This window comes from Podarcis liolepis, assembly GCF_965112155.1.
Source record: "Podarcis liolepis genome assembly, chromosome: 7".
Classification (NCBI taxonomy): domain Eukaryota; kingdom Metazoa; phylum Chordata; class Lepidosauria; order Squamata; family Lacertidae; genus Podarcis; species Podarcis liolepis.
In genome coordinates, this window is record NC_139561.1 from 73482986 (window position 1) to 73504506 (window position 21521).

The window sequence follows — 21521 nt, forward strand, 5'->3', positions numbered from 1 at the left end:
ACTTGCAGCGCCTGCTTAAAAATAAGTCGAGCTGAGTGTAATGGGACTTACCATGGGCGTAACCAGGATTTTTGTTGGGGGGGGCAAACAGTTGAGCTTTTTTGGGGAGATCACGGGTAAAAATGCCTCCCCTCCCAAAAAAAGAGACCATTACGGGGGGCAAGCTTCTGCTGTGTGGGGGTGCAGAACCTTAGTTTATTGAGTATTTTAAATGCTTTTCAATACTTTTTGAGGATCTGCCCCCCCCTCTCACTTGGCTTCGCCCATGAGACTCACACCCAATCAAGTAGTACCAGAGCATGACGGTATTTGTAGTTTGTGCGCCCGACCGGAACTGAGGAGCCATCAGGCGTATAGTCTCCTCCCGGAGGGCTCGGCGCGCAATGCTTTGTGGGAATCGTAGTACTGAAGCCGACAGGTCGAGGAAAAAGCCGCGCACCCGACATCCTCCGCGGGTAGCGACTTCCTCTTTCGGTTGCTAGGCGACAGCCAAGGCGGCAAGCTCATCTCGGGTTGAGCGGGAAGAAGGGCTTTAGTCCCCGGGGAAGGGGCGCCAGAGGGCACTGAATCCGGCGCCGATCTCCAGGCGCAAAATCCCGAGGGACTGCTGCAGAGGAGTATTCCTTGGGGTTCACTGTCAGGTAAGTGTGTTTTAGCGGTGTAATCCTACGCAGGTTTACCCCCTGGTACAGTGGTACCTCGGGTTAAGTACTTAATTTGTTCCGGAGGTCCGTTCTTAACCTGAAGCACCTCTTTAGCAAATGGGGCCTCCTGCTGCCGCCGCGCTGCCAAAGGACGATTTCTGTTATCATCCTGAAGCAAAGGTCTTAACCTGAGGTAATATTTCTGTGTTAGCGGTGCGTGTAACCTGAAGCGTATGTAACCTGAGGTACCACTGTAATGGTGTTTAGGGTAGCAGCATCGTAGAGCTGGAAGGGACCTTGAGGAGGGGCTGCTAAAATGCTGAGCTGTGAACAGCTAGAGGCAGAGAAAAACACACCTATATACAGTGTTCCCCCCCGGGGGGGCGCATACCCCTAAACCAGCCTTTCTCAACCTGTGGGTCCCCAGATGTTGTTGAACTACAACTCCCATCACCCCTAGCTAGCAAGGCCAGAGCTCAGGGATGATGGGAGTTGTAGTCCAACAACATCTGAGGACCCGGCCTAAACATTTTGTGACTCTTTGTACTTTTGTCCATTTACTGTATTTATTTCCCCCGATTTGAACTATAAAATGGTAGTTTTCTTGAGTCGAAAGGACCCTAAATATTTATTTAGAAAAAAAAGCACCGGAACACTAGTTGGAGAAAGTAACAGGCATGGAGATTTCAGTGGTGGAAGAAGCTTCCTCTGCTAATCTTTGGCTTCTAGTGGTCCTATTAAGGGCACATGAGCTGGGCCTTGCCGGGGGGGGGGGCGTGAAGGAAAAGGGTGTGTGTGGAACTGGCAACCTAATCTGTTTGTGTTTGTGTAGTAAATGAAGCCAGCTCTATTCCCTTCAGCTGTGGCTGTTAGATTTTCTTGTGTGCAGGGAGTACAGTATTGTTTTCAGAAATGCAGGCCCCCTTGGTGTGAATTCTAGTTTAGGTTGGAGATTATCCTGGAATTAACTCCTGCAGAGCAGAAGAGATTGTGCTGTGCATTGAAAGACGCCATCCCAGAGCTTTATTCATTTCTAGACTTGCTTGTTTGGGATTTGTTTAGTATGATTCTCAAAACTTAACACGTTTAGGCCATTTCACACGTTACCTGGCAACAGACCTAGGTTTGTCCCTGTGCATGCATTTTCAAGAGGGAGTTCTGATGTGTACCTATTTGCATTTGCAAACAAGCTTACAAGCTTGTTGCATTCAGGTGTTGTTTTTTTAAGCATATCCTTAAATATACGACATGTAAAGTGGTCCCACCTAGGTTGTGTTTTCTTGCAGTGCTTTGATAAACACATTGAAAACATTTGGTTATTATCTGAATATTACTCCAGGCTATAATCTGCAGGACCTCTCTATTTTTAAACCAGTGTTTGGAATGTGTTAACTTTGCTTTGGAGCCTCTCGCTCATCAGAGGCTTTTAGTCTTGTAGCTATGGGTCTGTGACTAGCTGGAAGCTTTCTGCTTTAAGACACCTGTAGCTTCTGGCTTTATGTGACTTTTGTTGATGCTGAACTTTCTGTACCTCAGATTTGCCTTGGGTTGTGGGATCATAAAAAAAAATATATCCAGCAATTTACATGAATTGTAAATTGGCTTTGATCAGGTTTTCAATTGGAAGTGAGCGACTGACATATCTCCAAAACTTTGAAATGACTTATGAGGCTTAGTTAAAATTATGGGAAATCCCTGCTTTCTCTTTAAAAAGATCTAGATTTCTGCCTCTCCAGGTTGCAGAAGTGTGAATCTGTGGATGGTGAAACCTGTAATGAAATGAGTTTTGTTTTTCAAGCCCCAAACAAGTTGGTCGCCTTCCGTGGCCTAGATCAAAGCACTTGCTGCATCCTAGGTAATTGCATGGCATTGAGTTGTAAATTGTGATGAACTTTTGGCTAATCATGAAATGCTATGCTGAAAAAGAGGGTAGTTGCCAAGTTGCATGTGGTATGTGTAATAATGAAATGTGTTTGAGCACAGTGCACAAGCTATCTTTCTTCTGTGATGTTAGCTGAGCAATTAGTCAGGTCCTGACTCAGCTACACAGCTGCAAATAAAACGCTTTAAATGTGTTGTAAAGTGCAGTATACAAATGTGACACTAGATGGTGACAGTGAGCAATGCAAAATTCAATGTATTTTTCAAAACGTTTTAAAATAAAGTATTTTCACAATGTTTTTTAAATGTATGTAGATTCTACCTAGGAGTGAAAATTCTTATGACAGATGTAGGGGTGGTTGTCTGTTTCGTTACCGTTTCGCGCCGCCTCCGGAAGTCTGTTCATTGAAGGTGTTTTCTTTCTTGCACCTTAATAGCTCAACTACCTCTGCCTGTTTCTTTGACAATCTTACAGGTTGACTATATTCATGCTTATCTGAAGTCATGTCACACTGATTTCAATGGGAGTTACCCTCAAGTAAGTGTGTGTTAGATTGCAGTCTTCAAGAATTGAACTTTTCTAATAATAGTTAATGTTGGGAGCAAAGCACCACTACTTATAACCAGTAATCTGAACCTGGGGAGGGCAGGCAATAGACAGAGAGGAAACCTATTATTCCCTTTCATAATCCTTCATAAGTTACCACTGGTTGATATGTAGATTCCCACCCCCCCTTTCAGAATTTACTTTCTTTCTTCTCCTCCAGTTAGTTAACTTCATGACTTCATAATGGTCACATGTATGTTTGTACTCATAATGGTTTTGTGTTCCCAGGAGTAATAAACCTTATGTGTATGCCTTTATTTTGTCAGACTATTCTGGTAAGGGGTTATTGGTTTGTTTTTTGTTATGCACTTTGTGTTCTCACTTTGTATTTTTATGTTGTAAATCACTCTGTGATCTTTGGATGAAGGGTGGTCTACAAATATTATACACACACAAACACACAGTGGAACCTCGGTTTTCAAATGCTACGGAAGCCGAACAATTCGGAAGCCGAACGCAGACAACCAGAAAGTGAATGCTTCCATTTCTGAACAATTTTCGGAAGCCAAACGGCTTCTGAGGCACATTTTTCATTTTATTCCATTGACTTTGCAGCCAGTGCATTGATTCTCGGTTTCCGAACCTTTCGGAAGTCGAACAGTCTTCCGGAACAGATTAAGTTCGAAAACGGAGGTAGATATGTAATAATAGTAGTACTCATTTCTGCAGTCAGCTGTTAAATGTACTAAACTGCAGTTGCTCATTCGGTGTTGCTTCCAAATAAGTTGCCACTTGGAAATTCAGTCATAGTTCTGAGCATCTGGCATTTTTAGAGCTCATGAAGATGGTGCTGAGGTTTGGAGCAAACATTTCTGTCCTTTCGACCACAATTAATTGGTTGTGGCTAGTTTAGAAATACAGTTGACACTCAATTTACACTGGGGTTACGTTATGGGGATAGCGCATAACCATGTAACTTTTTGGCAAATGGGAAGTATTGTTCCTTTTCAAGCTTATTGGCATGCTGCAAATGACTGCAGTCCTGCAATCTTTCTTACCTGCAAATAAGCCCCATTGAATTCAACAGAATTTACTTCTAGGCAGACAAGGTTAGGGTTTGTACCATTACAGTTGTATGCGTAGCCCAATGGATTAGCAACCTTTATGGCCTTATTTGCAACATTGGGCCAGGACATACTTGCCAGGTGGAGCAGTCTCCCATTAGTAGCAGGGAGTAATACATATGTATTAGAAATGTGGAGTGTAAGTCTATAATAATATGTGGCTTCTTTAGCTATTCCTAGGGCTTATGGTTTCTGAGGCTGTAGAGCGTGGCTGTTGTATCTGTTAATGGACTGCTAAGAATGGGATGACCTCTTTGCACTAGTATGCAGAACTCCCTGGTTTTATTTGGAAATCATAATCCTACCTGCCTTCTCTGAAGCTTTCTGGCAAAGTGAAAGCAATGCAACCTGGCTTGTCAGCAGAGTGAGCCAGCTGTGGCCTCACCTGCAGACGCAGGGAGTGTCCTGGGAGCCAGTGCAAGAGAGAACTGATGGGGTGTGTCCCTGCCCATTCCTGTGTAATAGGATAGGTTGGGCCCTATGGTGAGAGTATGAATTGCACATCCGTATGTTCTCATCTCTTTAGAGGAATGTCCTGATCTCTCGGGAAGGCCCTAGGAGAGGCTGCTATTTGTGCCCCTTAATGTCTCAGTGACCAGGGTGGTGTACTTAGTTATTTCTGCATTTAGCCCTTTTTTTACCTACCCCCCTCCAATGGTTAATATATTTTCTCTTTCCTAGCAGTCCTTCACTATGCTCTGGGTTTGTCCTCTCCTGATCTTCTGCAGGAGACATAGAAAATTCAGTGGCACTTGTTTTATTCCACGCAAGGCAAGGGCCCTTTATGTTTGTGCTCACAGAATTATAGTCTTAGGACCTGTAGCTTCTAGAAACCTTAACAACGGAAAGAAATAATATTCAGCTTCCTTGTTCTAATGCCAATGATGTTTCTGATTTGTACTAAAATCTAGTAAGTTAATTAGTAGAGGACTATAAACCACAGAACCTAGGGCTTGCCAATCAGAAGGTCGGTGGTTTGAATCCCCACGATGGGGTGAGCTCCCGTTGTTTGGTCCCTGCTCCTGCCAACCTAGCAGTTCGAAAGCACGACAAAGTGCAAATAGTTAGCTAGGTACCGCTCTGGCGGGAAGGTAAACAGCGTTTCCGTGCGCTGCTCTGATTCGCCAGAAGCGGCTTAGTCATGCTGGCCACATGACACAGAAGCTGTATGCCAGCTCTCTTGGCCAGTAAAGCGAGATGAGCGCTGCAGCCCCAGAGTCGTCTGCAACTGGACCTAACGGTCAAGGGTCCCTTTACCTTTACCTATATATGAAGCACTTTTCTTTTTACCCCCCCCCCACTAATCTTATTGGGTTAATAGGTTCATTTTAATTTTTAGCCAGAAGGCCATAGCACTTTTTTTTTTACATAAGAAACAAAATACTTAAATTTACATATTACAAGAATTGTGTGGTTCTGAAGCTAAGTTGCATAGCCAACATGACCTAACTATAGAAATGATTGGGATAGTAATATACTGTGCCTGAGCTTTTTAAAAAGTATCACTAATCTTTGGTGTAACTGTTGCGAACTACATAACTTTGGATGGTATAAGAATGCATGTAATTTTGGGGATCTGGTAAAGAGGAATATGAAGAATTTTTTTTGTCAAAAAAGCAGAGCTGTCACATACTAATGTGGAGGACTTTCAACCACAAATCGTAGATACTGAATTTGATCCTTTTGAGGAAAGGACTGTGTTTATGATGGTCTCCCTGACCAACTGAAATGTGGACCTTTTTTATTAACTTGAGTGGAGCTTAACTTGCATTAGTAGCCCCTGGTGTATGTAGCAGCTACAGTAATTGCACAAGGGGAAGGGGAAAAAGAAAACAGTAACAGAAAATGCTGGGATTCTTTTCATTCACCCCATAAATGCAGACAACTGGGACTTCTGATGCCAAAAAGCAGGACAAGCCAGAAAACAGGCCAGAACATCTACATTCAGTGAAGACCGATTCAAGCCTGAGCAGGTGCCATAAAGTAAGCCACAAGCAATTTATTTAATCCATCTGGGTTGAAGATTTTCTCTTCCTTTGTGCCACCCTATTAAAATGCAAAGCCAGCCTGCTTTACGTGCCAACCCACAGTGGCATTCTTTAAACCTGCCAACCTAAAGATGCCAGTTTGAAACCAAGCGAAGGAACATTGATGCAGCCTTAACTCTTTTTGCCAGCGCATGACAAGGCTCACAAGCTTGCAGTTCGGAGATGCACTGCTCACAGCACCAGGACCTGTGTGAGAATAATCAATAGCTCCTGCTATATCTGTAGGTAATGTGAAGTAGGATCTTGGTTTGCCAAGGTTGAAAAGCAGGATGGGTGGTATGCTGGAGAAGGAAGGGAAGTTGACATCTCCAGCTAATGAAGCAACCTCCATACCACTGCAGAGATGGCGAAGTTCTTTGCTAACTCTCAGTGCTAGACAGGTCTCTCGTAGCTGTCTGCTTAAATTATCACTGCTTGGTTAAATTATGAATTATGCACGTCCATGTTTCGTCAAGTGCTGTGGTGTCAAATATTCAAGGAAGAATCTCTGTGCTTGCTGGGGGTATTGCAAGAGGAGGATTATCTTTGGGGCCAGGGAAGACTTTTTGAGCAGCAGCATGGATTAAGATATTTAAATCTTTGCTTCTGTTTTAAGGCTTTGCTGCTTCCACTCCAGACCTTATTTGAGATTTGTGGCAGATGAGTGGCCTATTTTGAGGCATACAAAACACTCATCTGATCTGTCTTTTTGGCACCGAAAGACCATGGAAATCCACTCAAGTGCATGTTTACTGTGCTTAGCAGTTTAAAGAGGGGCCTGCTTCTGTTCTTTAATTTTCTTTGCCACATACAAAAAAGTGAATGGAATTGTTTCAAACTGGACCTGGTTATTGCCTGGAAGTGAAGCTGATTATGTCCTTGTGTACTTCCCTGGTTCCCCATTTACCCCTCGAATGCTGCATAAAGGCTCTGCCAATAACATGGTTTAGTACTAAACTGGAATAGTGGCAGAAATTCTCAGAAAAATAATTGTGGGGGTGTTTTTGCACAGCAATCTCAGAGGAGTCTATAGGTTTTTGTGTGCGTGTGTGCCACTCCTTCTGTTCCCTAGTCTACAGTTTAAAATAGAACAGCAGAATTTCCATTTGATCCTGTTGAGTCAACATATCTGGCACCTATCGGGACCATATAACACCGGTCCTGAGAGATCTGCATTGGCTCCCAGTATGTTTCTGAGCACAATTCAAAGTGTTGGTGCTGACCTTTAAAGCCCTAAATGGCCTTGGTCCTGTATACCTGAAGGAGCATCTCCACACCCATCGTTCAGCCCGGACACTGAGATCCAGCGCCGAGGGCCTTATGGCGGTTCCCTCATTGTGAGAAGTGAGGTTATAGGGAACCAGACAGAGGGCCTTCTTGGTAGTGGTGCCCGTCCTGTTGAATGCCCTCCCATCAGGTGTCAAGGAAATAAGTAGCTATCTTATTTTTAAAAGAAATCTGAAGGCAGCCCTGTTTAGGGAAGTTTTTAATATTTAATGCTGTATTGTTTTTAACACTCGATTGGTAGCTGCCCAGAGTGGCTGGGGAAACTCAGCCAGATGGGTGGGGTATAAATAATAAATTATTATTATTACTGAAAACTCTGCAATGAGAGTTCCCTAAATTGTGTTGTTCTTGTACACTGCAAATGCATTTTAAATCCATTTTGACCTCTTTCCGTTTAGACTGCTGTCTGTCTCTCATTGACTCTTCACAAGTGCCAAACTAAAGAATTGGAGAACTAAATAATGCACCAGTACAGTTTGAAGAATGAATTCTAGCATTTCTGTACTTTCTCAAAGTGCATGGTGGTCTGTTGGAAAGCGGTAATGGAAGCGGTCACTGGATCATCCTTTCTGTATGTCATCTGCTGCTAATGCAACGTGAAGTTGTTTTAGGAGATAGTATTCATGCTTGCTAATGGTCTTTGTTCTGCATTTGCAGCATTTGGGCTAGATTGTAGCCACTAAAAAAAATCATTAATGCTTCCTCAAGCATTATAAAGAAATGGGCCTGGCCAGCTGAATTTCATGTACAAGTGCAGTGTGGGGGAGAAATAAAGAGGACAATCCTTTTGTCCTTTGGCAGGAAGAGATGTCCAGTTAGAATGTTGTTTGGCATGGAAAAAATACTTTCCATTCCTTGCCAGTGTTTAGGTGCCTATGCAGGGCTAAAACTGATATTTCAAATTTTCCACTATATGTTATATGTCCATTGTGACTCAGGTAAGGGGTCTGGCCCTAAAGTGAACCCCTATTTTTCTGGTAACACCATATTTAGTATTGTTAGCTGTAATCACTGCAGTCATACCTTGGGTTGCGAATGCTGTGGGTTACGTACTTTCGGGTTACGGACCATGCCGAACATGGAAGTACTGGAACGGGTTACTTCCAGGTTTCGGAGGTCGTACATGCACAGAAGTGCTAAATCACGCTTTGCGCATGTGCAGAAGCACCGAATCGCGGCGCTGTGGGTTGCGAATGTGCTTCCCACACAGATCATGTTCGCACCCCGAGGTTCCACTGTATTCTCTTTGATAAGGCATAGAAGCCCGGGGCTGAATTGCTTATGGCAACCCCAGTTGTGGTGTGCGCATTCTCTAACAGTGCAAGCCTATGCATGTCTACTCAGAAGTAAATCCCTTTGACTTGAGGCTTGATCCCTAAGTGTAGTAATAATAATAAAAATAATAATTAATAGTAATAATAATTTATTACCGGTACTTGTGTCCCATCCATCTGACTGGATTGCCCAGTCATCCTGTGCTGCTTCCAACAGAATATATGAAAACACACACAAACCATGGTGACATTAAAAGCTTCCCGATACAGGGCTGCCTTCAGATGTCTTCATGTAGGAATGCAGCCTAAGTAAGGAATTTCATTTTCACCATGCCTTCAATTCTGCATTTGCTTCTGGGAACAAATGTGTAGACAGGATTATTTCCCCCTAGAGAGGCTGAGCCCTCTCAACGCACCAAAGTCCAGAGGTCTTTCAGTCAGCACATACGGTACCTCACAGGTGTACAAGCAGCTTCCTGTTCATCTGCTGACATTAGCATGTCAGAGGCCTTTGTTGTTGTTTTTAAATAAATTTTTATTAAAGATTTCTTGGTTTACAAATGTACGTGCTATGTCTCTCTTTTCAGGTTACCGTATTTTTCACCCTATAGGACGCACTTTTCCCCCTCCAAAAATGAAGGGGAAATCTGGGTGCGTCCTATGGGGCGAATGCAGGCTTTCGCTGAAGCCTGGAGAGCGAGAGGGGGGAGGAAGGCCCATTTTTGGGGGGGTGCAGGGCAAGAATGTTGAGGTTTTTTTAGGGGAGCCAGAGTTGTTTGGCTTCTTTGTTGGGAGCCACTGATCTACCAGTGATCTACCGGTAAATCACAATCTACCTGTTGGACGTGGCTGGCCTAGGGTATGGTTGGTTGTCTTTGTTTGGCCATAGTGAAATTTGTTTTCATGTGTCTCCTGGGAAGCCCCATTGTCGTCCTTGTCAGTACAGTGTTGGGGCAAGGTGTGGCTTTAAAGGTACAGGCCAGTGCAAAAAATGAGGATCAGGATTGGCACAGTCAGCACAGTTCTATCCTCCAGGCAGAAGGGCTCAGGGGAATGGACTGTCCCCACCTGCCCCTAGGGCCACAGATTGCCATTGGTGAGATCTGACGTGTTGGCTGCAAGTAGCTGCCTGTTAAGTTGTCACAATAGTTAGCAAAACAGGCTGTCTTAGTAACCATTTCAGTTTGGCTGGCGGTTCTGCTATGAAGGGATTTTCACTGTTCTGTGTTTGAATGATTGTCTCTGAACTATCCTCCCAGCATTTACTGCAGCTGTGCCTGATGTGTGGGCCTAAATAAGTAAGAACTCGCTTTGGCACTGGGATGGAATGAAATTAAGAAAAATCTGGAGATTTGGGCAAGGATGAAATTATCACTCTGGGGTAGAGTGTCCATGGTCAAAATGATGGTACTCCCCAAAATGCTTTTTCTATTCCAAACAATCCCGATAATAAAGGGCACAAAAAACTTTAAAGAATGGCAAAGGGTGATTTCTAGATTTGTCTGGGAAGGAAAGAAGCCCAGAATTAAGTTTAAGATATTAACAGATACCACTGAAAGAGGGGGCTTCGCCCTGCCAGACATGAGACTGTACTACGAGGCGGCATGCCTTTGCTGGATTAAAGAGTGGATAAAGTTGGAGGATACAGAGTTATTGGATTTAGAAGGGTATAAGAACAAATTTGGATGGCATGCCTATTTGTGGAGAGATAAGATAAAAGTACATAAGGGATTTTGCAGCCATATCTTTAAGGGACCTTTGATAGAAGTTTGGAATAGATATAAGAACACACTAGAACCAAAAACCCCACACTGGTTATCACCAGTGGAGTTAATAAGTGTAAAGAAAGTCAATATGGGGAAAAAATGGGGTAGGTACGAAGAAATGGTATTGAAGGAAGGAGGGAAGTGGAAAATTAAACCATACGACCAGGTAAAAAGATATACATACGATTGGCTGAGTTACTATCAGATAAATGAGATATTTAAAAAAGAAGTGAAAGAGAGGGGCTACGATGAAAAGACATCGAAATTTCAGAGAGAGATAATAAACTGTGATCGGAAAAATCTGTCAAGTATGTATAAAATACTGTTAGAATGGAACATGAAAGATGAGAAAGTCAAAAAAGTGATGACTCAGTGGGCAAAGGACCTCGGTCATGATATTCAATTGGAGAATTGGGAAAAATTGTGGAGAGTGAATATAAAATTTACAGCATGTGTACTGTTAAGGGAGAATATGTTAAAAATGTTATATAGGTGGTATATAACACCCGTTAAACTAGCCAAGATGTATAAAACAGATAACAAATGTTGGAAATGTAGACAAAAAGAAGGGACGTTCTATCACCAATGGTGGGAATGTGGGAAGGTTAAAAGCTTCTGGGACGAAGTCTATAATGAAATCAAAAAGATATTAAGCTACACATTTGTAAAGAAACCCGAAGCTTTTCTATTAGGTATGGTTGGAAAAGATATTAAAAGAAAGGATTGTAAAATCTTCCAATATGCGGTAACAGCAGCTAGAATCGTGGTGGCGCAGAAGTGGAAGCAGGAAGAAAGCCCAACGTTAACAGAGTGGAGATTAAAATTGACGGAATATGCGGAGTTAGATAAATTGACAGGGAAAATTAGATATATGAAGGATCAAAAATTTATAGATGACTGGGGAAAATTTGCGGATTATCTGGAGAACAAACGTTTAGTAAACACAACGCTAGTAGGATTTAAAGAGGCACTGTAAAACACTAAGAAGTATTGCTTATGGAAAACAATGTCTGAAAGATGGTACTAATGGCAGTACGAAAGATTGGAATGCGTTATAAAGAGATAAATACGAATGAATGTCAAGGACGTTGAAGGAAGTCCAAAAGAATGAGATGTATGAAACACGGATTTAATGTATATATATGGAAAGATTAATAAAAATTTTTAAAATGCAAAAAAAAAAAAAAAAAAAAGAACTCGCTTTGGCTACAGCGTTTCTGTGAGGGTTTGATTAGCTGCTTGTGCGTGAAAACGTGCTCCCTCAGAGTTTGTGCGACCCCACAAACCTCCGTGTGTGACGGAGCTCCTCAGACATGTCTGCTCTAGTCACTAGTAGAGTCCGACAGTGGCTGTCTGCGGAAGCGTTTCCAGCAAAGAAGTTCCTTAACGGAAACGCGTCTCCTGGACTCACGGCGTGACAGTTTCCTGCGAGGTGTGGGTCTGCCTATGGGAGACTCCGATACCTCCCCACTGTTCTCGCTGGAAGCCTCCCTGAGCCCTCCCTCCTGCTCGCATTCCCTCAGAGACCCACTCCTCCCCCTGCTGGTCCCTGCTTCAGCAGTTGAGTCTCTTTCATCCTGCCTGAGTCCCTCCACCACCTGATGCTCTGATGGCAGTTCCCTGACATCCACCTCCCCTCCAGGGCCCCCCTCACCCCCTCCCAATTCCTCCCCCCTGGGAGGTGAAGGGCTAAAACCCCGAAACGAATCTTCCTCATCTTCTGACGTCTCGAACAATTCTCTCCATCGATCGTCGACCTGGCCAGCTGAATCCTCTTCCTCTTCAGAATCTGGGAACCCCTCCAACTCCTCTTCCTCGTCGGTGGTGGCAAAGTATTCCCTTCGGAACCTCGCTACCGGCTGAGGTTTACGTGGGAACCTCTGATGAAAAGTCTCTATTAAAACCTCGTCATTGACATCCTCTGCCCTAACCCAGGTGTTTTCCGACTCCGGTTCCCCTTCCCACATTACCAAATACTCTACTTGATCTCCCTTCCACCTGGAATCGAGGATCTCCGCTACATGGTAGCTGTGTTCCTTCTCCTCCATTGCTGGTCCCCTAGTGACCCTCCCCTCACTGTCTCCTCTATACGGTGACAGCAACGACCTGTGAAAAACTGGGTGCAGCTTCATGTGGTTCGGTAACCGGAGCCTGAAAGCCACTGGATTGACCTGCTGTATGACTTCAAACGGACCCAGCCTTTTGGGTCTTAATTTCTTACAACCTCCTTTGAATGGCAACCCTTGGGTTGACAGCCACACCTGGTCCCCCACCCTGATGCTTTCACCTTCCCTTCTGCTTTTGTCTGCCTGCCTCTTATATTCCTCCTTAGCCCTGTTTAAATTGAGTTGGAGCTGGCGATGGATCGCTTCCATTTCTTCCACGAACTGTTCTGCAGCTGGAACGCTCCAGTTCTCCCCCTCCCCCCCTGGGAAGGCTCTGGGATGGCACCCGTGATTAGCCAAAAAGGGGCTCATCCCCGTGGACACGTTCTCTGCCTTGTTGTAGGCAAATTCTGCCAACGCCAACTTCTCCACCCAATCATTCTCTCTGTCATTAACATAACACCTCAAATATTGTTGGAGAACCCCATTTGCTCTTTCCGCCTGCCCGTTGGTTTCAGGATGACGGGCCGTCGAGAAATTAACCTCTACATGCAGTAAGCTCATGAGCTTCCTCCAGAACCTGGAAGTAAATTGTTTCCCTCGGTCTGAAACCACCCTCAAGGGGGCGCCATGCAACCTAAACACATTCTCTACAAACAATTTGGCGGTTTCTTCTGCTGTAACCGCATGTGAGCAGGCTATGAAGTGGGCCATTTTAGTTAACAGGTCTACTACAACCATGATGGCTGTTTTCCCTCTAGACCTTGGCAGATCAGTCATGAAATCTATTGCCACTGCTTCCCACGGTCTCTCACATGTTGCTCCTCATTCTCAGAATACACCAACACATCATCTAGAAAGGCAACGCAATTCTTGTAGAGCAAAGGGCCCAGCACGTGGTTCATAAAAGATTGAAAACACGCGGAGCCTGCTTGTAATCCAAATGGCATAACGAGGTATTCAAACGCCCCCAAAGGGGTAAACATGGTGGTTTTCCATTCATCCCCTTTCCTTATGCGTATCAGGTTGTACGCCCCCCTTAGATCCAGCTTTGTGAAAATCTTTCCCTTCCTCACCCTGGTCAAAATATCATCAATTCTGGGCATAGGGAACGCCACCGGTTCAGTCACTGCATTCAGCCGCCTAAAATCACATACAAGTCTCGGCTTGTCCGCATTTTTTTTGTCCACAAAGAACACTGGGCTCCCCCCTGCTGCTTTGGACTCTCTGATGAAGCCTCTCTTCAGGTTCTTGTCAATGAACCCTCGCAACTCCTGCATTTCCCTGTCTGACATGGCATACAACTTGCCCACGGGAAGCTGTGCTCCTGGGAGTAAATTGATCTGACAATCAAAGGGTCTATGAGGTGGTAGTTGGTCAGCTTCCTTCTCGCTGAACACGTCGCTGAGATCTGCATACTGTGGTGGTACCTTCACCTTCCCCATTACTTCAGTCCCTGCTAGGGTGGCTTGGGCCCCTGCTGAACCCTTCTCCCCTTTGCAGTGTTCTAGGCAATGTGCTGAACCAAAGGACACCACTCTTTGATGCCAGCCAACCAGCGGATCATGTAGAGCTAGCCAGCTCATTCCCAAAATAATGGGAGCGCCTCCCAGGGTGGCCACATTAAACGCTATCAGTTCTGTGTGCCTTGCCACCCTCATTATCATTGGGACAGTCTGCAAGCGGACTCCTCCTCCCAACAACTCCCTGCCATCAATCGTGGTCACCTGCAGGGGGTTGCTTAAAGGGATGGTCTGTATCTGGTGTTCAGCAGCAAACTCCTTGCTCATAAAATTGCAGGAGCTGCCTGAGTCCAATAGCGCCTTTATTTTTAGGGGGTGCCCATTCTGCAGCTCTAGGGACACTTCAATCACTAGAGCAGGTCGAGGAGCTTCTGGCACGGGCACTTTCACTGCTCTTTGGCCTGGCTGCAGTGCCCCAATTGTGGCAACCAGGCGTTGGCTTTTACCTGCTCCGCTCCCCCTTCTTCTCCCCCCTCAACAGCTCCCACCATCCCTTGCCATTCCTTCCTCTGGGGGCAGACTCTGGCAAAGTGGCCTGGCTGTTGGCAGAGATAGCATTTCCGGGGGCCCTTTCCCTCCTTCTTAGCTCCCTCGCTGGTTTTTGAAAATGCGCGCGCGCGCGCTGTTCCGATTTCCATCGGCTCTGCCGGCGGGAAAGCTGGCTCAGGAATGTCTGGAATGCGGAACTCCTTCCAACGTTCCCCTCTCCCTTCCCGCCTCTCCAAGGCTCTTGCCTCCTGCCGCGCTCCTATGGTCAGCGCAGATTTGGTCAGCTGATCCATAGACTCCGCCCTGGGGCTCCGTGCCAGCTCGTCTTTCACCCCCGAAGAAAGACCTTCTTCAAATAGCATTTGAACGGGTGCCGCCGATAAATCCCAACTCAGTCTGTGAATCAGCATGGTAAACTCAGTCCAATATTCACGGACAGATCGACTTCCCTGCTTACAAGCCATTAGCTGTCTGCGCACCACCCCTTCCTCAATATCGCTGGAAAACATGATATCCATTGCACGAAAGAACTTCATTGTGTCCTTTAGTATGTCATTGTGCGTTGCCATTAGGGGTCGAACCCAGTCCCGCGCCCCTTTCTCAAGATGCCCAATTACAAAAGCAACTCGCGATTCCTCATCAGGGAACTCATCGAACTGCACATTAAGGGCATATTGCATCTCTGTCCTAAAAGCATGGTAGTCCTTGGGGTCCCCCCCAAATTTTTGCACCAATCCTGGTACCTTTCTGGGGAATTGCGTGGCTCTCCCCTTCTTGTCTGCATCCTGAGCCCTTCTCTCCTCCAACCTCGCCGTCTGCAGGGCCAGTTGAACCTCCAACGCTCGGTATCTATCTTCCAAGCTTGGACCAGCTCCAGCCCCTGCTCCTCCGGTTCCGGTTGGTTCGCTCATTATGCCTTCTCTTGCACAGGCAGCGTACAAGCACTGTCGGACTGCTGTGAGGGTTTGATTAGCTGCTTGTGCGTGAAAACGTGCTCCCTCAGAGTTTGTGCGACCCCACAAACCTCCGTGTGTGACGGAGCTCCTCAGACATGTCTGCTCTAGTCACTAGTAGAGTCCGACAGTGGCTGTCTGCGGAAGCGTTTCCAGCAAAGAAGTTCCTTAACGGAAACGCGTCTCCTGGACTCACGGCGTGACAGTTTCCTGCGAGGTGTGGGTCTGCCTATGGGAGACTCCGATACCTCCCCACTGTTCTCGCTGGAAGCCTCCCTGAGCCCTCCCTCCTGCTCGCATTCCCTCAGAGACCCACTCCTCCCCCTGCTGGTCCCTGCTTCAGCAGTTGAGTCTCTTTCATCCTGCCTGAGTCCCTCCACCACCTGATGCTCTGATGGCAGTTCCCTGACAGTTTCTTACAGTGTAACTCCATTTTACAGGTGGACAACTGAGACCTGCTTTGCTGGGAGATGCACAGGAAGATGCTCTAAAAGCACAGAGATGCTCTCACAGATTTGTCAATTGATGGGTGCACTTAAAGAGTTGAATTTTCTTTCCTCATTATTCTGTCCAATTTTCATAGCTCTGATCTTCCAGTGATAGTCCTAAAGGCTATACTATCCCATACCAACCAATCCAGTTGCTTGCTCTGTTTTGCTATAATAGGAATTACTCCACCTTTTGATCAGATGTTAGTTGGAGTCATAACATTTTATTCCAGAGCAATGGAATTCATGCTGTTCATCGTTTCATAGTATGGCAGGGTCAGTGAATGGGGTACTTTCATGGGGGGGGGGGGGGAGAACAAAAACTGTTGCCTTGGCAACTGCACACTGCGCAAACAAGTGCCATGGAAATTTCCTTCCTAGCTGCAGGAAGGAAAGAATTCATTTATGCAAATAATTCATTGCTCTGAACCACAGCTAAGTTGGAAATTCATAATATCGTGCAGCAGATTAGCTGCTCTAGAACATTTCCCAGGTCTGGATCTTGTCACAATTTGGAATTGTTTTGCTTCTGTATCAATGGATTTATATAAAGTTCCCTGGGCTGGATTAACAGATAGACTACACATACCATAGAGTGAGGCCTTAAGTTTGTATGAAGGATGATTTTATCCCACCTCTGCAGTGCAGGGCTCTTCTTTCTTTTTTTAACGTTCCCACAGTTGAGAACGTTGTGGTTGGTTTCTTTGCCAGGCAAACGGTGGCCAAATTCCTGGCTGTGGAGAAATGTTAAGGTGGTTGGAGCCTGCATAGCCCAAGGAGCAGACTGATGATGTGCAATGAGGCAATTTCAGGTGTTAAAGTAGCAGGACATAATTTTCTGTTAATTTATTGCATTTATATTCTGCCTTTGCTCCATGATGGTACTTGAGATGGCATAGATGGGCAGATGGCAGCAGAGAGTGGCATGAATTAGAAGAGAGTGAGACTTTGAATATGACTCCTTGACTTTATCTTTTAATCTTCCTGAGTTACATGTTGACAGTGGCAAGGTACAGGGGGTGAGAAACAGTTTCCAGGTCCACATGCCAACTTTGTATTTGAGAGCAACTGTAATAGTGACGATGAGTATGAGCTAGAGCTTCTCAGTTCAGCCGTGTATTTGTCGGGAGCCATTGATGAACCACAATCGCTGAGCCTCTTGTCCCCTAGTTTACCTGCAACGTGGGAATAATAGTGCTGACCTTTAAATGATTGTTTATAAAGTTTACTGAGCTAGTGTATATGAAGGGCTCTTGAGCACTTAGAAAAAGCAGTGACATGAGTTCTCTGAGTACCCATCCTTATGTTGGCAAAACTGCATCTTAATATTTTTGCCCCCATTTTTCATGTCTTCTTTTTACCCCTTTACCCTCCTTCAGCTAAATCATGATTGCCAGAAATATCCCAATAAAAAACAAAAGGGAAGGGTGGAGGAAAAGCCTATGGACATTTGGAAACAAAATAAATTACGTAAAAGAAGTAAAGCCTATCCTAAAATGTATGTATTTATTGTTTCTTCTGTTTACAGCACAAACTTTGGGAAGCCTTCGATCATCCCATGAGGAAAGCGTGTAGAGACCACATCCGCAGCCATCAAAGCTGAACACCTGGGTGTAGAATAATGGATTCCAGGTATGAGAGCTAGCGGAAGAAAAGGGTTTGACCTGATGGGTTTCCTTCTGCTAAGAAGTGCCCAGTCTAGGCAGGGCAGGGCCTCACTAACTGGGATTCCTTGCTTGCCCGCAGTATGGCTGTTTTCTCCACCCTGGGAAGCCCCTTTTTGGAGCAATCTTGTTCGCGGAGCCATTACCACCCTTCCCAGGCACACCCACTGAGGCAGGAGCAGCGATATACGGTGAGATGGGGTGGGGGGAGACAAGGTGGGCAAATAATACTGCAGAGTCACTAGCGGGGAAATCAAATGGAGCAGAGCTGCTAGCAGAAAGAGTCAAACAGGTCTTTTGGATCTCTATTGAACCAGTCCTTTTCAGGAGCTGGATAAAAATTCCATGGTGTTGGCTATCCAGTGGAACATGAATGCTCCACTTTGAGCATTTCTGTATTCTTGGGGGTTGAGCTAGGCCTGGAAAGAGCCAATAAAGTATATTGATTAGATGCTGGGAGTTCAAATCCCTTCTCAGCCATGACGTAGGCCATTCATCCTTTCTTAGCTTAGCCTCCCTCGCAGGATTGTTGTGATGGAAAAGGATGTGGGGGTAGGAAACCACGTTTGATGCCCTCAGTTTTTTGGAGGAAGGGTAGGATAAAAATGTAACGATTAAACAGTTGTCAAGTGGAGCTACAGGAAGAGGAAGTTATTTTACATCTTGGCTTGAACTTTTCTGGAAGGTTTATGCCAGCCCTTTGGGCCCACCGACTCTGAAAACTCACTTTCCTGCTTTCCCTAGGCTCTGAGCCCGTCTCGTTTACGACACAAGAGTTGCCCCACCTCTCCCAAGAAGGCAGAAACACAAAGTCCTCCAACCCCAGGTTTGCCTCCTGGGTCCAGTTACCAGGAGGTGAAACCCCCAGAGTCAGACTCCACAAGCCCCTTCAATGAATCATGGCCCTCGACTGAGCGCAGTTCTTCCTCTCTGACTCCCGAGGGAGCAAAGGGCCTTCCCTCAGAGCAGATAACAGGGATCAAAGCACTGGCTTCGCCAAAGCCCCCAGAATCTGTTTCAGACAGCAATTCAGTTATTGCCAGGTAAGCCTGCTAGCTAAGGGTTTCTTCTCAGGTGGGTGGGCAGAGTAGCAAGAGTTTACTGGACTTGTGTGGGGATGCAAGTCCTGGGTTCAGATACTACCTGGCAGAAGAACACATCTGATACCCTCAAGTCAAGTCTGTTTCTCAAACTTAATTTGTTCCGGAAGTCCGTTCTAAAACCAAAGCGTTCCAAAACCAAGGGCACTTTCCCATAGAAAGTCTTGCAAAACGGATTAATCAATTCCAGACTTATAAAAACAACCCCTAAAACAGCAATTTAACATGAATTTTACTATCTAACGAGACCATTGGTCCATAAAATGAAAGCAATAATCAATGTACTGTTCTATTTAAAACAAATAAGACAGTACTGTAGATGATAATTTTTTTAAAAAAAAATTCTTAACCTGCACTGATGATAGTCATTGTTTGGATGGGGGGCTTTTATCTATTTCCACAGTCACACAATCAATCAGTCAATCAATCAATCAATCAATCAGTCAATCAGTAGCTGAACTGGGTTCCACACAGTCACAAAAACAAATTAACCGAAAAGCCTCCGAAACAAAAATGCAAAATAAATAGCAAAAACAAAAGTGCCAAACTTAATTTGTTCCGGAAGTCAGTTTGACTTCTGAAATGTTTGAAAACCAGGGCGCAGCTTCTGATTGGTGCAAGCACCCCAGAAACAATAGCTAACAGCAGCATCGGATGTTTGGCTTCCGAAAAACATTCGAAAACCGGAACACTTACGTACCAAGGCGTTTGAGAACCAAGGTACCACTGTACTGAGTCTCTAGTCTAGCTTGGGAGTGATCACTACATTGAAGTAAAGTTCTTTGTCCATGTCTGTGATGCGGCACCTTTGATCCTTTGGCAGGTATATGGAGCGATTTCGTTACGGGCAGCCCACAAGCCGCAGGGAGCGCTGGGCACCAAATGGTCACTCTGCACAGTTCTGGTGGCTTGGCCACTCGTTTCCCCCTGAATGCAGCATCTCCAAGAAGGAGACATCGCCAACTTCAGGTACTTGAGTCCAACAAGAAGGGTGCCGATATGGGGAACAGTTTTATCAGGGCAGACCAGGATGAGTGAGCCCTCGGAAAAATTGGATTTGTGTTGGAGCAGTACCTGCCCTAGCCAAAAGAGTGGTTGCTATTGGTAGGAAAAACTTCAGATTTGAAGACTTGCAGATTTAGATATGGACACACACATTGGAGCTGTGTCTTTGTCCAGGACTTACCTGTTAATTCCTATGAAGTATAACTTTTTAGCAGTGGTGGGTAGCGCTCACAGGTCGCTCCTGTCCTAGCTTTTCCCATAAGAGAGACATATGAGACCAACTTGGGACCAGGTTATCTGAGAGAATGCCTTCTACACAGACTCACCTGGTCAGTAAAATAATCTCAGTGGCCCTCCTCATTGTGCCATAGTCTGCAGGTGCCCATCTGGCATCAACTGGGAAGAGGGCCTAAAATAAATAATAGGAGTGTGCCAGAATTTTAAAAATCACAATATTTAAATCTGTCCCCCCTCCTCTGTAGTTATCAGATAACTCTGCATATGCTCTAAGGTATTTTCTTTAAGGTATCAAAGCAATCCAAAGTGAGATGGGGGGGCTCTGACGGCCCCCATTATTACTTGGGAGTTCTGTGTAATTTTAGCACCCATTTCTCACAACCAAGCAACCCATCCAAAGGGTGGATTCATGTTGGCCTTTTTCAGGGTTCTTCACCTATAATTTAGAAGATAACTTAAAGTCAAGCATATAGTTTTTCAGGCCTATGGATGAAAGGGGAAGGGAAGGAGGGAGGGAGCCTAGAGCCACCCAAGATTTAAAGATTAGGCTCTTTGCAAAGATGTCTGAACTGTGTGAGTCAGAAATCTGTAATGAAGGTGTCTCCTTGCAGACAGTAGCCAAAGTGAAGTGAGGCAGTCGCTTTTCAGTCCTGCTCTGGACCAGTCTCCCTCGGTGAGTAAGGAGGTTCTCTCTAGGAATGGGGAGGTATCTACTCTGTCCACCAAAAAAGGACATAATATAGTTATGTTATCTTTGTGGTTCACTGTTAATCTCAACCCTCAGGGTTGAGGAATATTGTACAGAATCTGGACGCATGGGTTCTAATCCTTGCTCAGCGATAAAGCTCACTGAATGACCTTCAGCCAGTCATATCTCAGAGCCTAGCCTTCTACACAGGATTGTTGTGAGGATAATATGGAATAACCACACATGCTGCCGTGGTCTCCTTGAAGAATATAAACATGATAAATGGGGAAATCATATGTGTAAAGTTGATCCTGCTTTGAGGACTGTGCTCTGGGGGGAGAAAATTGTGATGTTCACTATAGCACTTCTCAGCAGGATGATTAGTTTTTGGTTTCTCATTTGGATCTTTTATTAAGAACCAAGCGACCTTAAATTTTCAGAATTTGCAGGCAGGTGGGAGTCTTGCTTGGTCCTGGTTTGGCTGATTACTTTGACAGATCAGAAGACCATTTTCAATTTCCTCTGTCTCAGTAATTCCCTGCTTATTATTGCTGGTGATTGTTTCACCTTAACTGGTGATCTTCTGCTTTCTGTCCCTATTTCGCCTGCACCAGAGGATCAAAGTACCTTTGTCCCATTGGATTGACCATCTTCTATTTTTTGGTCATGAGCTTGTTAACACTAGGCAGTCCATAAGTGCTGCAGCTTCTCCCCTTGCC

General features: G+C 45.1%; 1 protein-coding gene across 4 annotated transcripts in view; it reads left to right on the forward strand.

Annotated features, from left to right (window-relative positions):
* The first annotated feature begins 316 nt into the window (after positions 1 to 316).
* PROSER3 (proline and serine rich 3) overlaps positions 317 to 21521 on the forward strand; it is a 28027-nt gene continuing 6822 nt past the window's right edge. The window contains exons 1-7 of one of the 4 annotated variants that reach the window (XM_083512311.1): positions 395 to 641; positions 7909 to 8081; positions 17637 to 17740; positions 17855 to 17963; positions 18517 to 18815; positions 19696 to 19841; positions 20726 to 20787. In XM_083512311.1, coding sequence (XP_083368437.1) covers positions 17730 to 17740; positions 17855 to 17963; positions 18517 to 18815; positions 19696 to 19841; positions 20726 to 20787 — 627 coding nt within the window. In that variant the 5' untranslated portion in view covers positions 395 to 641; positions 7909 to 8081; positions 17637 to 17729. Of the gene's footprint in view, positions 642 to 4047; positions 6180 to 7908; positions 8082 to 16819; positions 16921 to 17636; positions 17741 to 17854; positions 17964 to 18516; positions 18816 to 19695; positions 19842 to 20725; positions 20788 to 21521 lie in introns of those variants that run through there. The other 3 variants (XM_083512313.1, XM_083512312.1, XM_083512310.1) reach the window with 3 other exon arrangements.